The sequence below is a fragment of the Paroedura picta genome, chromosome 6 (genome assembly GCF_049243985.1).
Source record: "Paroedura picta isolate Pp20150507F chromosome 6, Ppicta_v3.0, whole genome shotgun sequence".
Lineage (NCBI taxonomy): Eukaryota > Metazoa > Chordata > Lepidosauria > Squamata > Gekkonidae > Paroedura > Paroedura picta.
This window is the reverse complement of record NC_135374.1, coordinates 84,991,573-85,010,945: the sequence shown is the minus strand read 5'-3', so window position 1 is coordinate 85,010,945 and position 19,373 is coordinate 84,991,573. Positions and strand designations below refer to the sequence as shown.

At 41.5% G+C, this 19,373-nt stretch overlaps 1 protein-coding gene across 9 annotated transcripts in view; it reads right to left on the bottom strand.

Moving 5' to 3' along the window:
• Positions 1-19,373, bottom strand: part of HERC2 (HECT and RLD domain containing E3 ubiquitin protein ligase 2) — a 100,951-nt gene that overhangs the window by 40,458 nt on the left and 41,120 nt on the right. For 8 of the 9 annotated variants that reach the window (XM_077343412.1, XM_077343418.1, XM_077343417.1 and 5 more), the window contains 24 exons: positions 18,923-19,110; positions 17,594-17,786; positions 16,585-16,767; positions 15,962-16,146; positions 14,911-15,058; positions 14,617-14,813; positions 14,146-14,376; positions 13,677-13,812; positions 12,996-13,139; positions 11,579-11,721; positions 10,504-10,771; positions 9,794-9,936; positions 9,553-9,651; positions 7,359-7,527; positions 7,148-7,273; positions 6,436-6,544; positions 6,082-6,221; positions 5,279-5,469; positions 4,961-5,066; positions 4,728-4,819; positions 3,868-4,043; positions 3,088-3,199; positions 2,007-2,088; positions 1,510-1,653 (listed from right to left, as the gene is read on the bottom strand). In XM_077343412.1, coding sequence (XP_077199527.1) covers positions 1,510-1,653; positions 2,007-2,088; positions 3,088-3,199; positions 3,868-4,043; positions 4,728-4,819; positions 4,961-5,066; positions 5,279-5,469; positions 6,082-6,221; positions 6,436-6,544; positions 7,148-7,273; positions 7,359-7,527; positions 9,553-9,651; positions 9,794-9,936; positions 10,504-10,771; positions 11,579-11,721; positions 12,996-13,139; positions 13,677-13,812; positions 14,146-14,376; positions 14,617-14,813; positions 14,911-15,058; positions 15,962-16,146; positions 16,585-16,767; positions 17,594-17,786; positions 18,923-19,110 — 3,705 coding nt within the window. The remainder of the gene's footprint in view (positions 1-1,509; positions 1,654-2,006; positions 2,089-3,087; positions 3,200-3,867; positions 4,044-4,727; positions 4,820-4,960; positions 5,067-5,278; positions 5,470-6,081; positions 6,222-6,435; positions 6,545-7,147; positions 7,274-7,358; positions 7,528-9,552; positions 9,652-9,793; positions 9,937-10,503; positions 10,772-11,578; positions 11,722-12,995; positions 13,140-13,676; positions 13,813-14,145; positions 14,377-14,616; positions 14,814-14,910; positions 15,059-15,961; positions 16,147-16,584; positions 16,768-17,593; positions 17,787-18,922; positions 19,111-19,373) is intronic. The other variant, XM_077343415.1, reaches the window with a different exon arrangement.

Sequence of the window (19,373 nt, the reverse complement as noted above, 5' to 3'; positions counted from 1 at the left end):
CGGGGCGTGGCCCGCAGCCCGCACGGGCCACGCCCACGCACCAGCCGCGCCCGCGGGTCACGCCCGCGCATCAGGCCGCGCTCACTCAACGGGCCGCGCCCACACATCGGGCCGCACTTGCAGGCCGTGCCCACGCACCGGGTCGCGCCCGCGCATCGGGCCGCGCCCGCACGGGCGCGGCCGGCCCTGCTTCCCTCTCCCCGCCCTCCCGCAGTAAGAAGCTTCCCGGGCCGCAAGCTTGCTGCCTGGGAAGTTTTTTACTGCGGGGGGGGCGGGGAGAGGGAGCTGCGGCCCGGCACCATGGCCTTCGCGGCCCGCCACCGGGCCGCTGCCCGCAGGTTGGGGACCACTGGGTTAGGAGAGCAGTCTGAATCAAGTTTATTCACTCTAACTTAGGCCTAATCAATTTAGTTTACTCCATTGTAAGGTGGTGATTTTATATGCAAATTAAACACATCAAATATGGTGAGGAGCCAATCGCAGAAAAAATGTATGCAGAGGAATACTTGCGATTGGCTCCAAACCATATTTGATTACTTACTGATCAGGACACTGCAAGGAAGGTGCATATAGAATCACCACCTTCTCACTCAAAAAGCAGAACAAAAAAAATTACTGCTGCAGTTAATGTTCAGTTTCTAGTAGGGATGGGCACAAACCATGTTATGAGCCAAAACTCGAACCGAATTCTGCCGGATCAGTACTCAGAAGGTGACATTCAGCAAGCATGCGGTCTCCAAAGGTATCTCCAGGTTTTTGGGTGTGACTCAGAGTGGCTTGGAAAATGAAACCCACCCAGAAAAAACTCTGGCACAAAAATGCTAGACAATTGTTGGGGCGGTGTTTTCCAGCCTTGGAAACACAAACAGAGACCCTCCAGCAACAAATGCTGCTGCCTGCCAATAACAAAGTTATAATTTGTCACAATGGGACTTTGATCTATATTAAGAGTAGATAAGTGTGCATTCCCTTTGCTGGCCTTGTGCATTTGGATGGAGAGGCTGTACCTACAAAAGAGCTTTGCTGTGCTGGGCATTGGACTGCTTTGCTAGCTTACTCAGTCAGGGGCGAGGGGGCTTGGCTTTGTCCTAGGTTCTTCTGTGTTGTGATTTGTTGCTTATTTGCTTGGAGAAATTGGGACTGAATTCCTCTTTCACATAGCAAGGGTCATGTTTGTGGCTGCGGGAGGACGCCATCACTCTGCCAAGTGGTCATGGGCAATGAGCACAGCCTTCCCCCAGTGGGGGAACAAAGGGAAGGACCCCAGAACCCAGAGAAAAATGGAAGAGCCTCCCAAACAAGGCCCTTGGCCCTGCCTGAGAAAGTGCCTTACTAATGAACATTTCTAAAAAAGAGATGTGGTGTTCTCCTTTCACGGGTACTGTAAAATCCTTTAGGCTAAGCATAAATAGTGAAGCATTTTCAACTAACACAGACTGAGAGAGGCTAAGGAACCACCACAAAATGCTTTTTGTTTAAAAAAAAACCAAGAAAACATGGAATTGATACCTGAATGAACAGCGACTTTCTTCACGACATAATTGCTGAGAGCAGTAATCTGTCGGGGGATAGGCACAGTTCCACTTGAGATGCCTAATCCCAGCCTCCCATTAGTGGCCTCTCCACAGGCATATACTTTACCCTCCACAGTCACTGAAAAGACAAAAGTGCTTATTATTAAAAAAAAAAAATCAGAACAAATTGAAAGAAAGTTTGGACTTTTAAAACCCAAAGAAACAATAATGGGTTGGAGTCAAAGTAGCTGAAGGTGTTTCCATCAGCAGAATTCAGTTTTACCTCCCTCCTCTCACTGAGCTCCTGAACTGCTACTCCTCCTGAGAAGGGAACCTCAGAACAGGGACAAACTGGGGATCTATGCAAACTGGGGAGGGTGTCACCAAAACGAAATGTTTCTTTTTTCCACTGATGGAAAATGAACTTTGGCTCCAACCGAAAACTTTTCACACTGGTACATTTGACTACTGCAGAACAGAAAGCATCCCTACCTGCAAAAAGGCTTTTGGATCCCCCAGCTACTTGTACCACATTCAGGGCTGAGAGGGTCTCAGAAAATGAAGGAACCTTTATCTACAAAGTGTAAATAAAAAGAAATTAGTTCTTACACAGATCAGAAAGTACTACTTGCAGAAAGCAAAGTTATCCATGTCTTTAACATCTGATTGCCAATAAAACAGATGGGGAGGTAGATCCGACGGAAGTGTGTTTTTTAAAAAAATGTTCAAGTCTGTTTACTAATTAATGCCTTGAGGAAAACATGACCTCTAAACTTCTGCAAGTGGGCTGTCCAGATGCACAGTTCACTGTCTATGATCTAAATACCTATACTGCCCAAGAGGTCATTGCCTTTGTATATCTGACACAGAAGGTCCACGGGCACATGGCAAAGAGCCTTGGAAACTGAAGGAGTTTGAAAGGCAGTTTGAGGCATGGCTGTAAGGTGTCTAAGAGAGCAGCCACTGGGCGTGTGCCAACTCACTCTCCAATTACCACATGCATGCTCACTGTAAGAATATGCTATTCAACAGACTAGTTTTAAGTTGGCAAATACACTCGTGTCTGAAATACTAAGGTTTATCTATTTACTAGTTAATTTGATAAGCTGGTCTCTTCTTTGGGTCAATTCAGTTTGCCTCTTCCATTTATGTGGTTACCCAAGAGATAATGCTGTAGGACTGGAGGTGTTTAATAGGAGTAAAAAAAGATGCCAGTAGAAATAATGCTATTTTAAATCCTTATTTTGCAGCCTACACACAGCAGAAGCCAAGGCTTCCCCCAAATAAAAACTGATGCTTATCTGTCCTATGTCAATTTCAGAACTTTTCAACTTTTCTGCACTTTTGATGCCAATTCCTACATGGAAAAAGATTTCTGAATGTGTATTAGAAACTGTTTTATAGACATCTTCTTATGGCAATTTGTTGCCATAAGTGGCCTAATCCAGAAATCCAGAAATGTTGAACAGCAGGATGGACACAATGCAGTGCTCATTCAACGTCCCCTTACTCCAGCTCTTCTCCCATGTTTAAAGACAATACACAATTTATTAATTTTCACACAAACCAATACCTTAGAACCTTTTAATCCTCCCAGCTGGTCTTTATCATTCAGGCCCCAAACGAAAACTTTAGTTCTTATTGTAGCTGCTGACTCCAAGCCTGCAGTCTTCTTTCTGACAAGACTAAAGACACAACCCGTAAATCAGCTTGGAAGCATGGGGACAGTCCCTGAGATTTTAGATCTTAAATTGGATTGTACCAGCTTTTCAGCTAGCACAACAGAAAGGAGCCTCTTTTGACACCTCTCCAAGGAAGGCCCCATTTGACTCTATGCCAGGGACTATAGAATTCACATGGACAAAAGGTCACAAGGGATGGGGAGTAAAGTAAGGAGGGAAATCATGCCAAATTGTCCCCTGTCCCTTGGAAAGACACATAGAATCTCACCCACTATTTATATTTCCACTAGAGTAGAGCAAGAGTCCAGTAGCACCTTAATGACTAACAAAATAAAAGCTTATTAACATGCTACAAATTTCTAAGGTAGTTTTTTTTTTGCTCTCATATAAAAAGTCTATATACAATTTTAAAAAGTCTATATACAACATATACAGTATGTCTGGCTAAAGACAGCTCATGCTCCTCTCCCATCGCCTCATTTTGTTTGCCACCTCACATATTCATGCACAGATGTTTCATTTGGGCAATGAAGAGCATTCAAACTAGAAAAGGTTGCTTACCTTTCAAATAGTGTTCATTAGGTTTTTTCCGGGAAGCCATTACATTACACAGGCCACATCTAGAGCCAATATCTGAAAAAAGACTTTAGGATGGTTTGAATATTCCATACCTTCCAGTGTTGGCTTTATCATCTTCCTCTTCCTCATTGTCAGAAGCAAGGAAAGGGACTGTAGCCAAGTCCTCATCCTCTGCACGGATACGTCCCAATACACTGAGGCCATGTATTTTGCAATCTATACCAGAACTTCTGCACTGCTTTATAGCAATCTCAATATACCTGTGATACTAAACCAAAAATGGCATGCAGTTCTATCACCATTCATAAAACACTTAATAGTCAACAAAGAATCACTACAGGCCCTGGCTATGATTCCTTCTGTGTTTCAAACAGTGCAGGAAGGCTGAGTGAAACACCAAGTGTTTAATGCTTGCTTTCTCAAGCTTTGAGCAATGAACAAATGTTGACAATGTAATTAAACTGGAAGAATGCAAGATAGTAAAAAAAACCCTGAACTCCATCAAATAGCATATCATATTGGAACCTTCACTGAATAATCAGGCTACCAAGCATAATTCTTCTACCCTTCTTGAGCTAGACCAGGAGTAGTCAAACTGCAGCCCTCCAGATGTCCATGGGTGCTCATGGGAATTGTAGTCCATGGACTTCTGGAGGGCCGCAGTTTGACAACCCCTGCGCTAGACAATCAGTGAAAAGTTAAATGTGGTTTCTACTTTGTATAAGTTGTCCTGCAGCAGCATTGTCTAACTATCCTACTAGCAAAATTAGAAGCAAAGAAATCCTAATTCTTGTATAGCTGTAATCTGAACTAATACAAGTATCCTACTGTGCCAGATAAAGAGCTGTTCTACCTGGAAAGGGCTCCATAATCAGAAGAAGCTGTGTATCCTCTAATCAGTATAAAACATAATATTTTTCATAAGCTTTTTCCATAGCCAATAGCTACCTACCTCTGTGCAATCTCCAAGAAGTGGAACTGTCGTATCTGTAGGATTAATATGAATTGTCTTCAACTCTATGAGGTTGTTTAAAGAACTTCCACCTACATAACGATTAGATAAGATTCATGTAATACTATTTTATGTACAACAGAGGGCATGTCACAAGCTTTCCAGTATTATATCAATAAAGATAATATATCATGAAATGATCAGTAATAGAACTGATTTCCTCTGTCTCATACCTGAAACCACAACCAAAGATGGCATGTAGCTGCTGTCCGCAGGATCCACTATCATTTTCAGTCTGTGAACCAGTACATCAGGGAAAATTTCAAGACGAATCCAATGCTAAAAAATATTGATGTTATTCAAATCTGATGACGTATTATGAGCTACAATAATATGCAATACTACTTAGAATGAAAGCATGACAAGCAGTTTAAATCAATATCAAATCTTTCTTTAAAACTACAACCAGGAAATACTTTGAACACAAACGGTATCACGAAGTTAACATTCAAATGAAGGAATTTTACAATTTTGCTTTGTTTGGAACTTGCCTTTCCTTGGGAGCCAGAAGACTGCCAGCACTGCTCGCTACCATCGATCAAACGTGAGGCCTGATTCACTGAAGACGATACATTCAAATTTTTAACAATTCTTGACCAATCATCTAGTAGCATTCCTCGTTGGCTACTGTGACGCCTCTTTAGCTGCTTTCCGGAACGGCCACAAAATACTGGGGACTGACCTTTTGGAAAGAGCATTGCCAGTTTACAGCTGTGAACTCAGCAGGGAATAAAAAGGTAAGTTTTCACATCCACAGAATCTGATCTGGAAAGGACCTAATAGGACCCTTTATGCCTAAATCAACTCCAAGCCAACTAAGCCTGATAAAGGAGGCATCGACGTTTTCAAGGCAGACTATTGTCTTTAACACGTGATTGCACAAATGTTAGCTATTTCTTTAAGATTTCAGAAATTCTGTAGGAGACATTTTCATTATGCACGTGTTTAAATTTTGAATTGAGCAAAGCAACAGCCTCGGACTCACCTAGCACTGCAATGCAGCCTAGGGGGCCTGAGAGCAAGGGAGGAGATTCATACCTGGCTCCCTGACAGCAGCTCACAGGTGGCAATGATTGGGCCAGGGCTCCAAAACAGGAACCAATCAGCAGTAGGCCAGTGGGGGGGGGGCACCCTGGGCAGACCAGGAGCCCCCAGGCATCACTGGGCTCTACTCCCAAAAGATTTGAGGAGCCACTAACAGGGATCATACCATCAGATGTCCTGTATTTAGGGACCACAACATTTCTCTAATTGCAATGGCCAAAAAAACAACAAATGACTCATCGAAATATACCTGGTTCATTTATTCTGCCAAAAGTATGTCGTGTGTTGTGTTTTCTAGTTTTGAAACAGGTTTCGCAGAAATCAAAATCATCACAGTTTCTGCATTTAAACCTAGGTCCATTGATGGGGAACATCTGGCAGCCATCACACCTAATTTTAACAAAAATAAATATTCTTTCATTTATTTGAATTCATAACACAAGGTTTTATAAGCATCTCTGTTCACGAGTCTCCATACAACAGAGGCTCACCAGATCACCCTACGGACAACTTCAAACAAGATTTTATGCTATACGGCTTTAGAAAATAAACTAATGTCTATTAAAAGTAGGTAAAATGTCTACATTTTTTAATAAAAACTTACGTAACCCCTGGATGAATACTGGGAACCAGTTCCATTTCCGACAGTAGCCCAGTCCAATGAGATTGCTGGGGAAAGTCAACGATGACATCCTTCCCATTAGCACTAAAGGCTGTAAGAAAAGGTGTGGAAATGGCAATTGACTCTAAAGAAGATACACAAGCACAACATTTTAAGAAGCTGATATTCGGTACAAGGTGTCAAAGGAGCCATTGCACTGGTTTGAGATTACTTGTACAGGTGTATAAGAATCAGCTTAATTGATTCAAGTAAAACACAGATCTAGAGTAATGTTTCTAACTTGTAAATGTTATACATGAATACCAAATCTTAAATACCTAATTATAATCAAGCCCTCTTAGGGACAGAAACTATAAGGCATATGTTACACTCAATTTAATTGTACTATTTCAAAATACAAAAGGAGGAACTGTTTGAAAGTTCCCCCAAACCAACTCACTCCTCCATTGTACATTTGGGGAAAGTATTGGATGGAGGATTTCTCCAGAAGAGGTAGCCATAACAATACAATGAAACACTTGTCTAGTGTTATTTCAAAAAAGGTACCTTGTTCAGATATACTAAAAGGATAAGGTCGAATATGAAATGAATTGCACCTATCATACACTTCTTCAAAACTATCACTCAACAGAAGAGTGGCAAAATCCATCCTTGCACACATCTGATCCCACCAACATTTTCTTTCAATAATTACCTTTTACAACTCCCACACTCCTATGGGTAACAGATCCCCACTTGTACTTAGGAGTGGTTACAGAAGTTTTTACACGCACTTTGTCACCGATCTTTATGTGAGAAGGTGAACTTTGTGGTGGGAACCCTACAAATAAACAAGAATGACGTTAATTTGTTTGGGTTATGAATATGTGGTAGATATTATCTTAATAATCAAATCTTCAGCTCACCTATAAGCTCAACATGGATGTATCTAACCCAGTATGTGCCACCTTTCTGTTGCCAGTCGCACTGAACATTTAGGTCATGCAGTCCATCACGGTCCAATTTAATAACTTTGCCCACGTCACCTTCACAAACCTCCTCATATGTCCTGCAACATCTGACCATCATCCCCACCTAACGGGAAAAAAGAATCCATTTCAGCACCCTTGAACCTTCAGCAAAGCACAGGGGTATGGCAAGTAAACAACTATTCATGATAAACAGGGCTTCCTTTGCAACAAACCACTACAATTCAGGAGAACTTGCCATCATTGGCTAACACATTTGTCAAAAGTGCAGCCATATTTTTGGCATATACTTACCTATGGAACAAGTGCATGCTCTAGTATTGAAGCAGGAATGCACAAGTATTAATCTGACAAATGGACAATACTATCATTGTACTGGGAGGATGAACTACCACAAAAAACAAACACCATGTGGATAAAACAAGCAATTAAGCATTTCTATTATTCATGTCATATATGCTGGTCAATGACCGTAAATAAAATAATCTAATCTAATTATTCATGTCATAGGACATAGGACAGCAAGCAAAGGCCTGGCCCCCTGCCTTACAGCAGCAGAGCTGCATCATACTCAGAGCTGAACTACATACTTTAAACTAGGTCCCCTGCCCCCCAAATCCATACAGGCCCACTAAAATTGAACCATATTATTCATTCTTAAATTTATATACCACCCCTTTCGAGCCAGTTGTATCAGGGCAGGGTACAACCATAAAATATACATAAACAAAGTTCTATAACAATACATTAATCAATAGGTAAACATTAAAATCATTTAAAATCTCATTCAAATCACAACCAAATTTAACCAGATGTAATTATCCACAACTGGAAGGGATGCAAGAAAGATAGAGGGGGGCAGGTAAGAGAGGCCCTAGCAGATTGTATTGGTGTGTTTCCGCTAACCTCAACCATAAGCTTGGTGGAAGAACTCCATCTGGCAGGCTTTGTGCGACTCGGTGAGTTCTGTCACGGCCCTCATTTTCCCTGGGAGCACATTTTACCAAGCAGGGGCCAAGGTTGAGAAATCCCTGGCCCGGATCGAAGCCAAGAATACTTGCTTGGAGCTGGGGACTCTCAGCCAGTTGGAGTTGACTAACTGCAGTTTTCTCTGGGGATGTACTCAGACAGGTAGTCCCTCAGATACACAGGGCCTGAACCATGAATGGCCTTGAGGGTCAAAACTAACACATGGAAGCTTCTTCATATCATACATACACAAGACTAACTCAAGGAATAGTTTAGTGAAGCAAATTAAGGCTCCAACAACACATACCCAGTGACGGCACAGGATCAAGCTCCCTGCCTACCCACCGGACACTACTTGGGAACTTTATCCATGTTTTAAAATACAATATTGTACACAATTATTGCCCCCGCCTATTTGCAGCAAAGAGTACACAAATGACACGTGCTGGATTCTATCCATGGGGCTATCCACCCCTATACGGTCAAGTCACATGCTAAAAGAACAAAATGGGGAAAAATTAACTTCTAATTTGGAGGTGGGTGTGGGATTATTCCAAAGTATACCCAGAAGTTGGTCATACTTCCATTCCAACACACGTTCACTAGCAGCAAATTCACAACCGTGTTCAGTTCCATACAGGTCAACTCATGATGCCCAGTTAAGCCACAGCAGTTGCCACTGAAGTGAAGCCTGCACTGACTGCCCTCAAATCCAGGAGAACAGCGGACACCTGAGTACAGTGACCAGCCCCTCGATGTCACCATGAAACAGGGATTATCAATGACACCCACGAAAAACCAAAAGGTACACTAAGCAAAGTGACAACAGAATACAGCAGCAAGGATGGAGGAGTGGGTAGCGTAAGGCAGCTTTTATCTAGGCCAGGGGTAGTCAAACTGCGGCCCTCCAGATGTCCATGGACTACAATTCCCAGGAGCCCCTGCCAGCATTTGCTGGCAGGGGCTCCTGGGAATTGTAGTCCATGGACATCTGGAGGGCCGCAGTTTGACTACCCCTGATCTAGGCAGTTATCAAAGCAACCTGCAACTTCTAGAGCTACTCTTGCCCAGGTGTCCTATGGCAGTATTTCTACTCCAACACCATCATCCCCTGCAAACAGAAAACAGCACCATTCAATGCAGGCTTCCCAGCGGAGCTTACCTGAATGTTTTCTCGCACGTACACAGCATAATCATCATTGCTTAAGAAATCAGCTCGTTTCTTGTAAGTCTGGCTTTCTGTTACAACAGCAGCAGTGGACTGTAAAAAAAAGGGGGGAGAAAGCTTTCCATAATCACAATCTCTCCGTTATTAGCATTACTACTTCGCTAACCCAATGGTGAGGTAATATGTTGGGGTTTGTTTTTTAAAATGATTCATAAGACTTCTCTCCAGCACTTACCACAGGATATGCAGCTTCTGCTTCTTCAACATCTTCCACTACTTCTTCATCTGAATAGTCGTCAGACACTGTGTCAGCATCTGACAGATCAGTAATCTGAACATCAGGGTGATCCAAAAGCCAGCCCACCAAGGCTTCCACCCCTAGAACAGAAAATGGCAAATACGGCTATCAAAAACCTTATCATTTCGAAATTTGCAACAGAGGTCATATTTCCCCTTTTTGTTCAATGGAAGCCTTAGGTGTTTCAATTCACCCTCTGGATAGGCCAGTGCGGCTGCTACCATGCAGAACTGGCCTCAGCCATCAATTATTGTGCACTGTCAAGCACAACTCTGAATTTTTCTGCAGAAATCCTCACTGATCTTACACTTTTATTTTACATTTCTGTATCTCATGCATTTCTATATCTTAAGGATGCAAACTTGGTGCGATCTGCATCTCATCTCCTCCTCTTGTTCTAGGAATCTGGGGTTTAAAACTTTTTTATTTCCCTGAGAGCACCCTCTAAATATCCTGAAGGCAAGAGGCTCCTCTAAAAATCAAGACATCCCATCTGCTCAAAATCTATGAGAATGATACAGAACCATCCCAGCTTCAATACTGCCCTAGTGCTTACTACTCTGATATTTCACTAAGGCTGTCAAGTACACAGGAATTTCGCCAACATCTTGATAGTAGCAGACCACTAGCACTGGAATATGAAATACCTGGTAACCCAGAAGCACTGCCAGAAGTTCCTGAAAGCGATTTAAGTGCAAATTCAATGTTTTTCCTAGGGAATCCCATTTCCATAAGCTGTACTACAATTGGGAGTGGTGGAATAGGGGACACTTTACGTTTCTTCACTTTTGCAGGTCTAATATGCTGGACTGTAACGGGGGTGGTGGCTTCACTGGAGCTACATTCTTCAAACACTGGAGTCGAAGGGTGCGCAGACTCTACAGCCAGATACTGACACACAGCCAATGCAGCAGCCTAACAGAAGACAGACAGACACCTCCCATGTAACTGAAACATGACCAGAAACTTTGTATTTAACCAATATATCAGCTAATGTCTGGATTAGAACATCCACAGATGCAAAATTAGTGTTCTAAGGAACAACATTTAACCAAATTAATTACATTTTCAATGTCTGCATTTTCGCCAGGTAATTGGTTTAGATGGGTGACAACTTCTTTCTCAACAACATAAGTTATGAGCAAATATTACAGCCTTGTTAATAGCCTACAATGCCAAATAGCTCATCAAAAAATCTGTTTTATTCATGTACCTAGAGGTATCTTTAGCAGAAGGGACAAGCAATCTTAATGTTTTAATATATACAGGTTCCAATGAAGCCCCATCCCTTTGTGAGCACAAATCACTTCCTTTACATAAATAATCAACTATCTGTATGCATCATTCTTCCACCTTCAGTCCCTCTTACGATGGCCTAAACCATGACTTGTTGATCCCCCAACAATCAGGAGCAACTTTTCAGGAAATTAAAAGGAATGTAATTAGCAGAGGGAGGTGAGAAGGATCCATTCTACAAACCAAGCTCTGCTTGCAGTTCTTAGGATCAAATACATAATAACTAAAATACACGATCTTAATAGCTATTTTAAGAGATTTCATTCACAATGCAAAAGACCCTCCCTGTAATCTATGCACAGAACTAAAAATTATCTCATTGTTTCCAAAGGTTCAAACTTCCAAGCAAAGAACAATCTAATTCATTCATATGGACAGAATAATTCACATGAATGGAATTAAAGGGAATAAAGGTAAGCTATGTACCTCAAGCTCTTGCTTATCAAAAATTGCTTTTACGGGTGAGGGCTGTGTTGCTGCTGTTAGTAGCTGTTGTAAGAGGATCATGGGAGGTTGAGGTCCTTCTGGAGACATGTCTCCTATATCAGGTGATGCTACTGCACCATCATCTTAAGTGAATAAAAACAGATGTTAGACTATCATACAGAAAAAAGATACAAAAACCTTTCAGATTAGCCTAGTGTTCATTTGTACATTTCTTATATCATGTGTAAAGTCACATTTCAAGAAAACAAATGATTCTGAAGAATCTTTCCCTGAATTACAAAAGACAGTTTAACTTCAAAAAAGGAAGAAGTGCCTCTGGCATAATTCCAAAATGACAAACCATGAGGGAACACCTCAGGTTCACGCTAGCCTCTTTACATCTAAATAACTAAACGGACTGGTCCAAAGTCTGGGTCCAGTGGCACCTCTCAGTTGCATGCACACTTCTTTGTTGGTCTTAAAGGTGCTACTGGACTCAAATTTTGTTCTATTGCTTCAGACCAGCACAGCTACTCACTTGAATCTAAATTAAGAACACTTAGATTTCAGATTCTAATTTAATTCTAGAACTGATCTACTTTGTCTGTTATAGGGATCAAGTTTCACAGAAACATCATGGTTTATTTTAACCATGTGATTTATACTCTGCCTATTTTGCTTTAATCTATACAATTCCCCTTGCATGTCGCTTAGCTGAAATGACATGGGCTCCACCAACCAAACGCTACTGAAGCCATTCTTCAACAGAGGCCTATATGCTACTCTCATTATTTTAGTATGAGCAGCAGATAGCAGTTCATTCTAGATAAGCCAGCACAGGACTTCTAACAAGCCCATTATGGGCAAAGGCCTTAGACTCCTCCTGGTTTTTTCAGAGACTTGGCAGAATTTCCCAGTAGCTTTTGCTCTACTCAAGATAATAAAGCCACAATCATTTTTTCCATCTCTACAGACCCACAAAATGAATCAGATTTAATCTGAAGAGGCACAAAGCTTTTATCTACTTGTATCAAGACATAATCTATATATGGACTATCTCTGCATATCTGATTATTAACAGTTTTGGTTAACACCAGACTTCTTTACAACAAATACTCCTAACTACAAATGAAATAACTTACTTGTATTCACAGCTTCTTAAAAAAAAAAAACCTGAGCCCGGTACAATAATTCTTTGCTGGGGATGACAACACTCGAGCATATTATCCGTAGTCAAGCTATTATTCTGACTGAACAGAAAGGAGGGATCTGGGCCCTTACCCACTGATCTTTTCTTCTTCCTTCTCAATGGACATTTCATTTTCCCATTTATTTGCCCATTCCAACCACGTAAAACTGAAAATTCTTTTAGTCTTGGCACAGGGAAAAGAGGACTTTACTGAGCAGAAGGTATTACCTGTTGGAACTGAGCCAGTCTCTTGCACTGCAGGTTGAGATAAGATTTGCCTTAATTTATCCTGGTGAGAAAGTAGAGCTCGGCCTGCTTTAAGTATGTATAATTTTAACTGCTGGCATCTCAGCAGATCCAAATCTATTTGGCCTGTTCAAGACATATTGTAGGGATATCAGTATAGCAAATGAGCATGTTCTAGTTGTTTACCATCAAATACTGAATACAATTTAGCATAAAGTCAAAGGGCTTAAAAGAAAGCCTGAAAACTGAAAGATGAAAAAGATAAGCATGTGGTACTTTTGTTTCCAAAAGAAAACCACCTTCTGAGCCACAGCATAAACTTTGTACTTCCATCAGAACAATGCATTTTCCCCTTCATTTGGACTGTCCAACATACCTAACTCAAAGCTTCATTAACTTAAAAATTAACTGCAGTTTTAACACTGCTGTACTTTGAGGAAGTGCCACTATTCAAATTAGCTCATCAATGGCAGTACCATTTTAAAATAAAGAGTATAATTTGAGCTAGATTAATTCAATAGTACATTAGAAACCAGCAAGATTCCTGGAGTATAAACTTTGGAAAGTCAAAAGCTTCCTTTGTCAGATACTGACATCTAGTGCTTTTACTGCAGACTAACACCTTTGCCTTCTGAGACCAAGTACAATTTGAGAAATGCATACCTGAAAGACCCTGATTGGGAGATTTCATCCTATGTTTCTCTACTTTACTTCCAGCCAAATTTACCAACTGAGCCCAAACAGACAGCATGGGTTCAGTGAACGGCAAGTTATTCACATTAAACGCTATCACCGGAAGCTAGAAAGAAAAGCATATGTGTTTACATTTTGGTTCCTTGTGCTTAGCAAAATAGTTTCTCGCTTTACTTTCGCAACCTAAAAACCATCTCTAACATTTCTAGAAATTTAGAAAGTATAAGCATCAAATCAAGTTGACAAGGAACAGAGAGCAGATGGGTGAAAACCCTGATTCTTCTCTCCAGTCAAGATGAAATGATTTTATTTGTGGAAGACCAGCACTTTAAGAAAAGCTGTTCTTCTCTCAGGGCTCACACATTCCTTCTCATCAAGAAGAAGAAAATGTCTCTAATACACAGAACAGCCTGCAAACTTCTGGTGTTATCAAACTTACTGGTTTAAGCTGACTAAGAGGACAGATTCTACACGTCCGCATGTCATAAAACTGCACTGTGATTTTCCCTTTGGGGGTGATTCTTGTCACTGTGCCTTCTCCAAACTCATCATGAACTACTTGGCCACCTAACCGCAAGCGGCTGTCTATTCCACCAATCACTGCTAAGACAGCCATTAGGCCTCCCGCTTCTGGATTTTCAGAGTCTGGAAAGAAGTCTTCCAACACTGCCTATAGTAAAAAAGGAGAATAGTGCAATTAACCCTGGGTTGGAATTTGCATTGTCATATATACAGGCACATTTTTTAAAATACAATTTGAAAAGCAACAAGCCAATTTAACGTTGAAGAAAAACAAATTGTTTTACAGAAAGGATCTATAATACATTAAATAAAAGGATGCATTACTGGTTTAACAGTTGCTCGTTTTAAATTTTAAAAAATGAGTTTATTTTGAAAATGCGGGAACTACCCCTTCTGACTGTTTTCCTGCAAAGATGTGGGTGATGGAGGTTAGCTGAGAGTTGATGTACTTGTTTATGAGGCCATTCCACTGGCTCAGCGAATGCAATGTCCTCAGCAGGGCCACTATCTCTTCGGCCAGAGTACTGCTGTGAGTTGCCGTAAGAGAGGCCTGAGGCCTGGCTTTCCTCCTCCTCAGAGTAGATTCTGACCAAAACAGAAAGAGACAAGGGAAAACCTGAACACAAACAGTATTTTGAGAGAGAGAATAAAATCCCGTGTTATAAGATAAATTTTCTTTTACCTCTGAGCAGTGGGATATCTGAAGAACAAGTTGTAAGGAGGCTACCCAGGAACCCAAACAATTTTTCCACAAGAAATTTCATATCCCTTGATCTTTCGGTTTTATCCCAGGAGGGAAGCACTGCTTGTAGTAAGTGCACTGCAAGGATCTAAAGCAGGAGGAGGGAGGAAGAGAGACACTCTCAATTACTGGGGAAATGCCCATCATCAATTAAGAATAAAAAGATTACATACTAGATTAAATAAGCTTGCTAAAATGGCCTCTAATTCTCCTCTTTTTTACAAAAAAATTAAGCCCCTTTTCCTCAGAAGGTATCAAAATAAAAGATTTTGAGAGAGGAAAGGAGGTTGTAATGGGTGAGGTTTAATTACAGAATTTTACAGTTCATATCTGGAAGAAGCACTGTGTTTTATGCACACAAGTTTGGTTTGGTAGAAGGAGAATGGCAGGGATCTAAAAAAGCTACTTCACCAGAGAAATTTCTTACCTTTTATCTTTCAATAGCAGACCTGTCATGCCATGCCAAAACTGATGTCCAAATTCCAGAGTTTCAGAAGATATTTGCCACAACATTGAGGCTGCTCCTGAAGCTACCTTGGACATGTGGAACTAGTAACATGGTCTTTTCAGTTCAGGCCAATGCCTAAGCATTCCCAACCAGCAAAATTTGGCCCCATAAACCATATTCTCAGCATCATTTTCATATGTGGGATGTATGAAGCAATATTAGTCATCCTGCTTAGTCATTTGGTAAGAGGATTTCTTAAGAGGTCTCATTGCCAGTCAACCTGAAGACGTGCCTCAAACATTTCTGTCTGCTCTCTGACCAGTTGCTGCTGTTCTGATTTCAATACAATTCAAATTTACATACAGCATTTTGGTTTTTAATAGTATTTTAAAAGCTGCTTTGGATATCTTTTTTCTGATTGAAAGATGGGATAGTAATGATTTTAAGTGAGCACACAAGAAGCCGAGCTTTAGAAAGCCCATGTAACTCAAGCCACTGACTGTTAAAAATTCAGTGAGCACCTCCCGTAAAGTAATGCATTACCTGTCGCTGGAGAGAAGCTGCAGTGAAGGATTCATGCCCCTCGACAATTTTCATTAGCAGAGTGATCCACTGTGATGTACTAAGAGTGCTGCACATCTGAGGCATAAGTGCTATACTTCGGATGAATCCCAAGGTACACCATATCCTGTGCTGTTCTTTATTAACCAAGGTATTTGGCAAAGAAGCTAGAAATAAGTAATAAAAAAAGAATTTATTAAACGCTCCTCTCTGGCCAGCATTATTAAATTTGTGCAAAAGATGACTTATGAATGCTTTTCTACAGACTAATGCTCTTAAGAAACTAGTTGCAATCAAATAGCTCTTATCATATTGTTTGCTGCATTCTTCTACACAATTGGGTATTATACTTTATCCTTTCTTCCCTTTAGCCAGTCATAATAATGAGCTCTAAAATCTGGGGGGAGGGGGATATATGAAAGTGAAGTAGTGGGGAATCAATTACACACGCAAGCGTTTGCTTTTAAGGGGGCACTCAGTTCAGCGATCTCAAGGCATGCAATGGCAGCCACAGAACAACATCCATCATTTAAACTTCAGCAACTCAGAGAGGGGCTTATTGATACTGCCATAAGGCATGGGATGCAGGTGACACAAGTACCTACTTGATTTATCTATAGTTCCACTCTCTACCAGTAAGCGAAGCAGCCCACACAGAGTTCTGGTGGCTTCATTCTGCATGACTTCAGCATGGACGCCAGCAGACAGGCAGAGAGTTTGCAGCAGGTTCACTGTGCTTGTCAGCATCATGGAAGTAGGATGGAGATTTCTTTCAACTTGTTCTCCTTCTGAAGCAAAAGTCAACATAAATGACAGCACGCAATTATATACACTGGCAGGTTAAGGTGCTACATAAACAGTTAGATTGGAGTCCAGTAGCAATTTTGGCTCTACCCAAAGGTAAGGAGCGCTTGTTGCTGTCTCTGCTTCTTTGATGTTTTTCCCTCCATTGGAAATAATGGAAGATGGGCACACCCTCTTTGGAAGTGCACAGAATTGGATCCCCTGGTCAAATATTTTTGCAACTGGGGGGGGGGGTCTTCTGAGTAGTGAGGCATCAGAAGCTATGCTGAAAATGTGGTGTCTGAAAAAGCAGCCCATTCCCCAAGGCCCCTGCATACTCCCAGAGAGATACAGTTTATGGAGATCACTGACTATAAGGGTCCCCCCATAGGCTATAACGGAGCCAAAGGCATTCAAAGGGATTACAGTCCCTTTAAATCCTTTTTGAAGCTGCAGCATCATCCCAAACAGCATTTAAAGGGAGGGAGGGCATTCTCTTTAAATGCTATTCAACTACAGTTATCCTGTTTTCTTGGATAATTCCAAATTTTCCAGGATTATCCAAGACTGGTTATGATCAGTAGCTAAAAATACACCCCCTCCCCCAAATCCAACTGAAAGAACAACCAACAAATACCAATAAGGTAATTTTTTCAGCTCGGGTAGAGCCAAATGCTTAACAGCATACTGGATGACACAGCTTTTATTGTCCCATACATTTCCCCACTAAATAACTTGCACTTAATTCCTGGGGCTGGGAGGGAGTACAAGATACATTCGGATTGGCCACTGGCAAAGACTTTCCCCATGTTCAACATGGAACTGGCTTACCGGAATCATCTTCTGTATCTGAGTCTTCTGTTGCAGGCTGAGAAGCAGGTGGGGGTTCAGCCAGCTTGAGGTCATACTTTCCCTCTTTCCCCATTCTGTAGGAATTGGTGCTGCCAGTGTCCCACTGCACTCTAATCCAACCATCTTCACCCAATTCTCCAATCACACGACCCAAGCCTGGAGGCGGTCCATCCTGAAGGGTACATCAAGTCAACAATCAAAAGAAGTCAACAAAGGACGCGGGAGCTGTGTTAGGACGCCACAGCAACAAAAAGTTGTGTTATCCAGCATCCTGCTAACTAACTATCAAAGGAGTGCAGGCAGTAAAGGAGCAGACGTCAAAACCTAACAATGGGCACACCAGCATTATTATAGGAATACATTGTAGAAATATTATATTGTAGGAACATAATAAAGTTTCAGAAGTGCTGAGCACCCTGTCAGAACTGTTGCAGTTCCACAGGGCCAGTAAGACAGAACTCTTCCATCAGGCGTTTGGTCAGGGCTAGGGCTGGAAGAGCTTGAGTCCCCCTTCTACTGATGTCCGTATAATCAAACGCTGTACATCTTCATCCCCCTTGTTGTATGGGCCCTGTGATGGGGGAGATCATGTAGCCAGAGTTTGCCATTACAGGGAAGTGCTGTACTTGTATCTCTGCTGCTATCTGTTGGGTGTTACCGTAATTTGGGGTTTTTATTATTTTAACCAGAATGTACTATGTTTTTGACTGTAAACTGGTTGCAACCCAGCCATGGTCAGAAGCGGCAGGAAATAAATCCAAACATAAATAAATATGTGAGTGAAAACTAATTATGTGGGTGAGCTCAAGCAAAATGAGTGAATAACACTGAGGGAAGGGCCAGTGCATTTATTTAAAACATTTTAATGCCACCTTTCCACTCCATCAGGTTCTCCAAGGCAGCAAGCATAAAAACATTAATACATCTGAACAATTAAGAACAGTATTTAATACTGCAAAATAATTCACAAACATACCAGAGCCAAGAAGGAACGATAACTGTTATTTGTAGTATGCCAAATGAAACAAAAATGTCTTCACCTGCCTGCCGGTGAAGGACACTGATAAAGACAGACTAATCTCTCTTGTGAGGGAGTTCCAATATTTTTGCGCCGTGACTGAGAAAGCCCATTTAGCATCAGATGGTGGGGGGCAACATGACATCAGCACTCTGCTATACCTATGACATCATAACTCTGCTACAGATAAAGCAATGCCAGGATGGACGACTGTTTAGGGAACCCAACACACTTTGCCTGGAGTTCTAAGGTAGAAAAGTGAGATAGAAATAAAACAAAATAGTGAGTACCTGATCACCCCATTTCCAATCTACGCCTCTCATAACTCTGGTGCCAATCTTCATCATGGCTGCCAGTTCTGGCCCTGATACAGGGAGTTGAACGGGAGTGATCTCCTTTCTTGACTCTTCCAGGACAGTAGCCGAAGCACCACGGGATGAAGCAAGCATGTCTTCTTCAATGTTGTCTGAACTAGGCCCTGATTCAGTAAAAGATGTATTGAAACGCAGATGCTGCTAACAGATAAGCTAGTATAATACTGTAAAATATGCACAGCATATATACAAGTTGGGGGGGGGGGGAGATGAAGAATTGGCACAATCCAGAATAAACACACTAGGACAAAACAAATAAGCATCACTGGGGAATTAGGGACCCTCAAACAGAAAGCAGCCAGAGGCTGAATTAACACTGACAGCCTATCACACAAGATCCCTCCTCATCCCACTGTGATCGACAGAA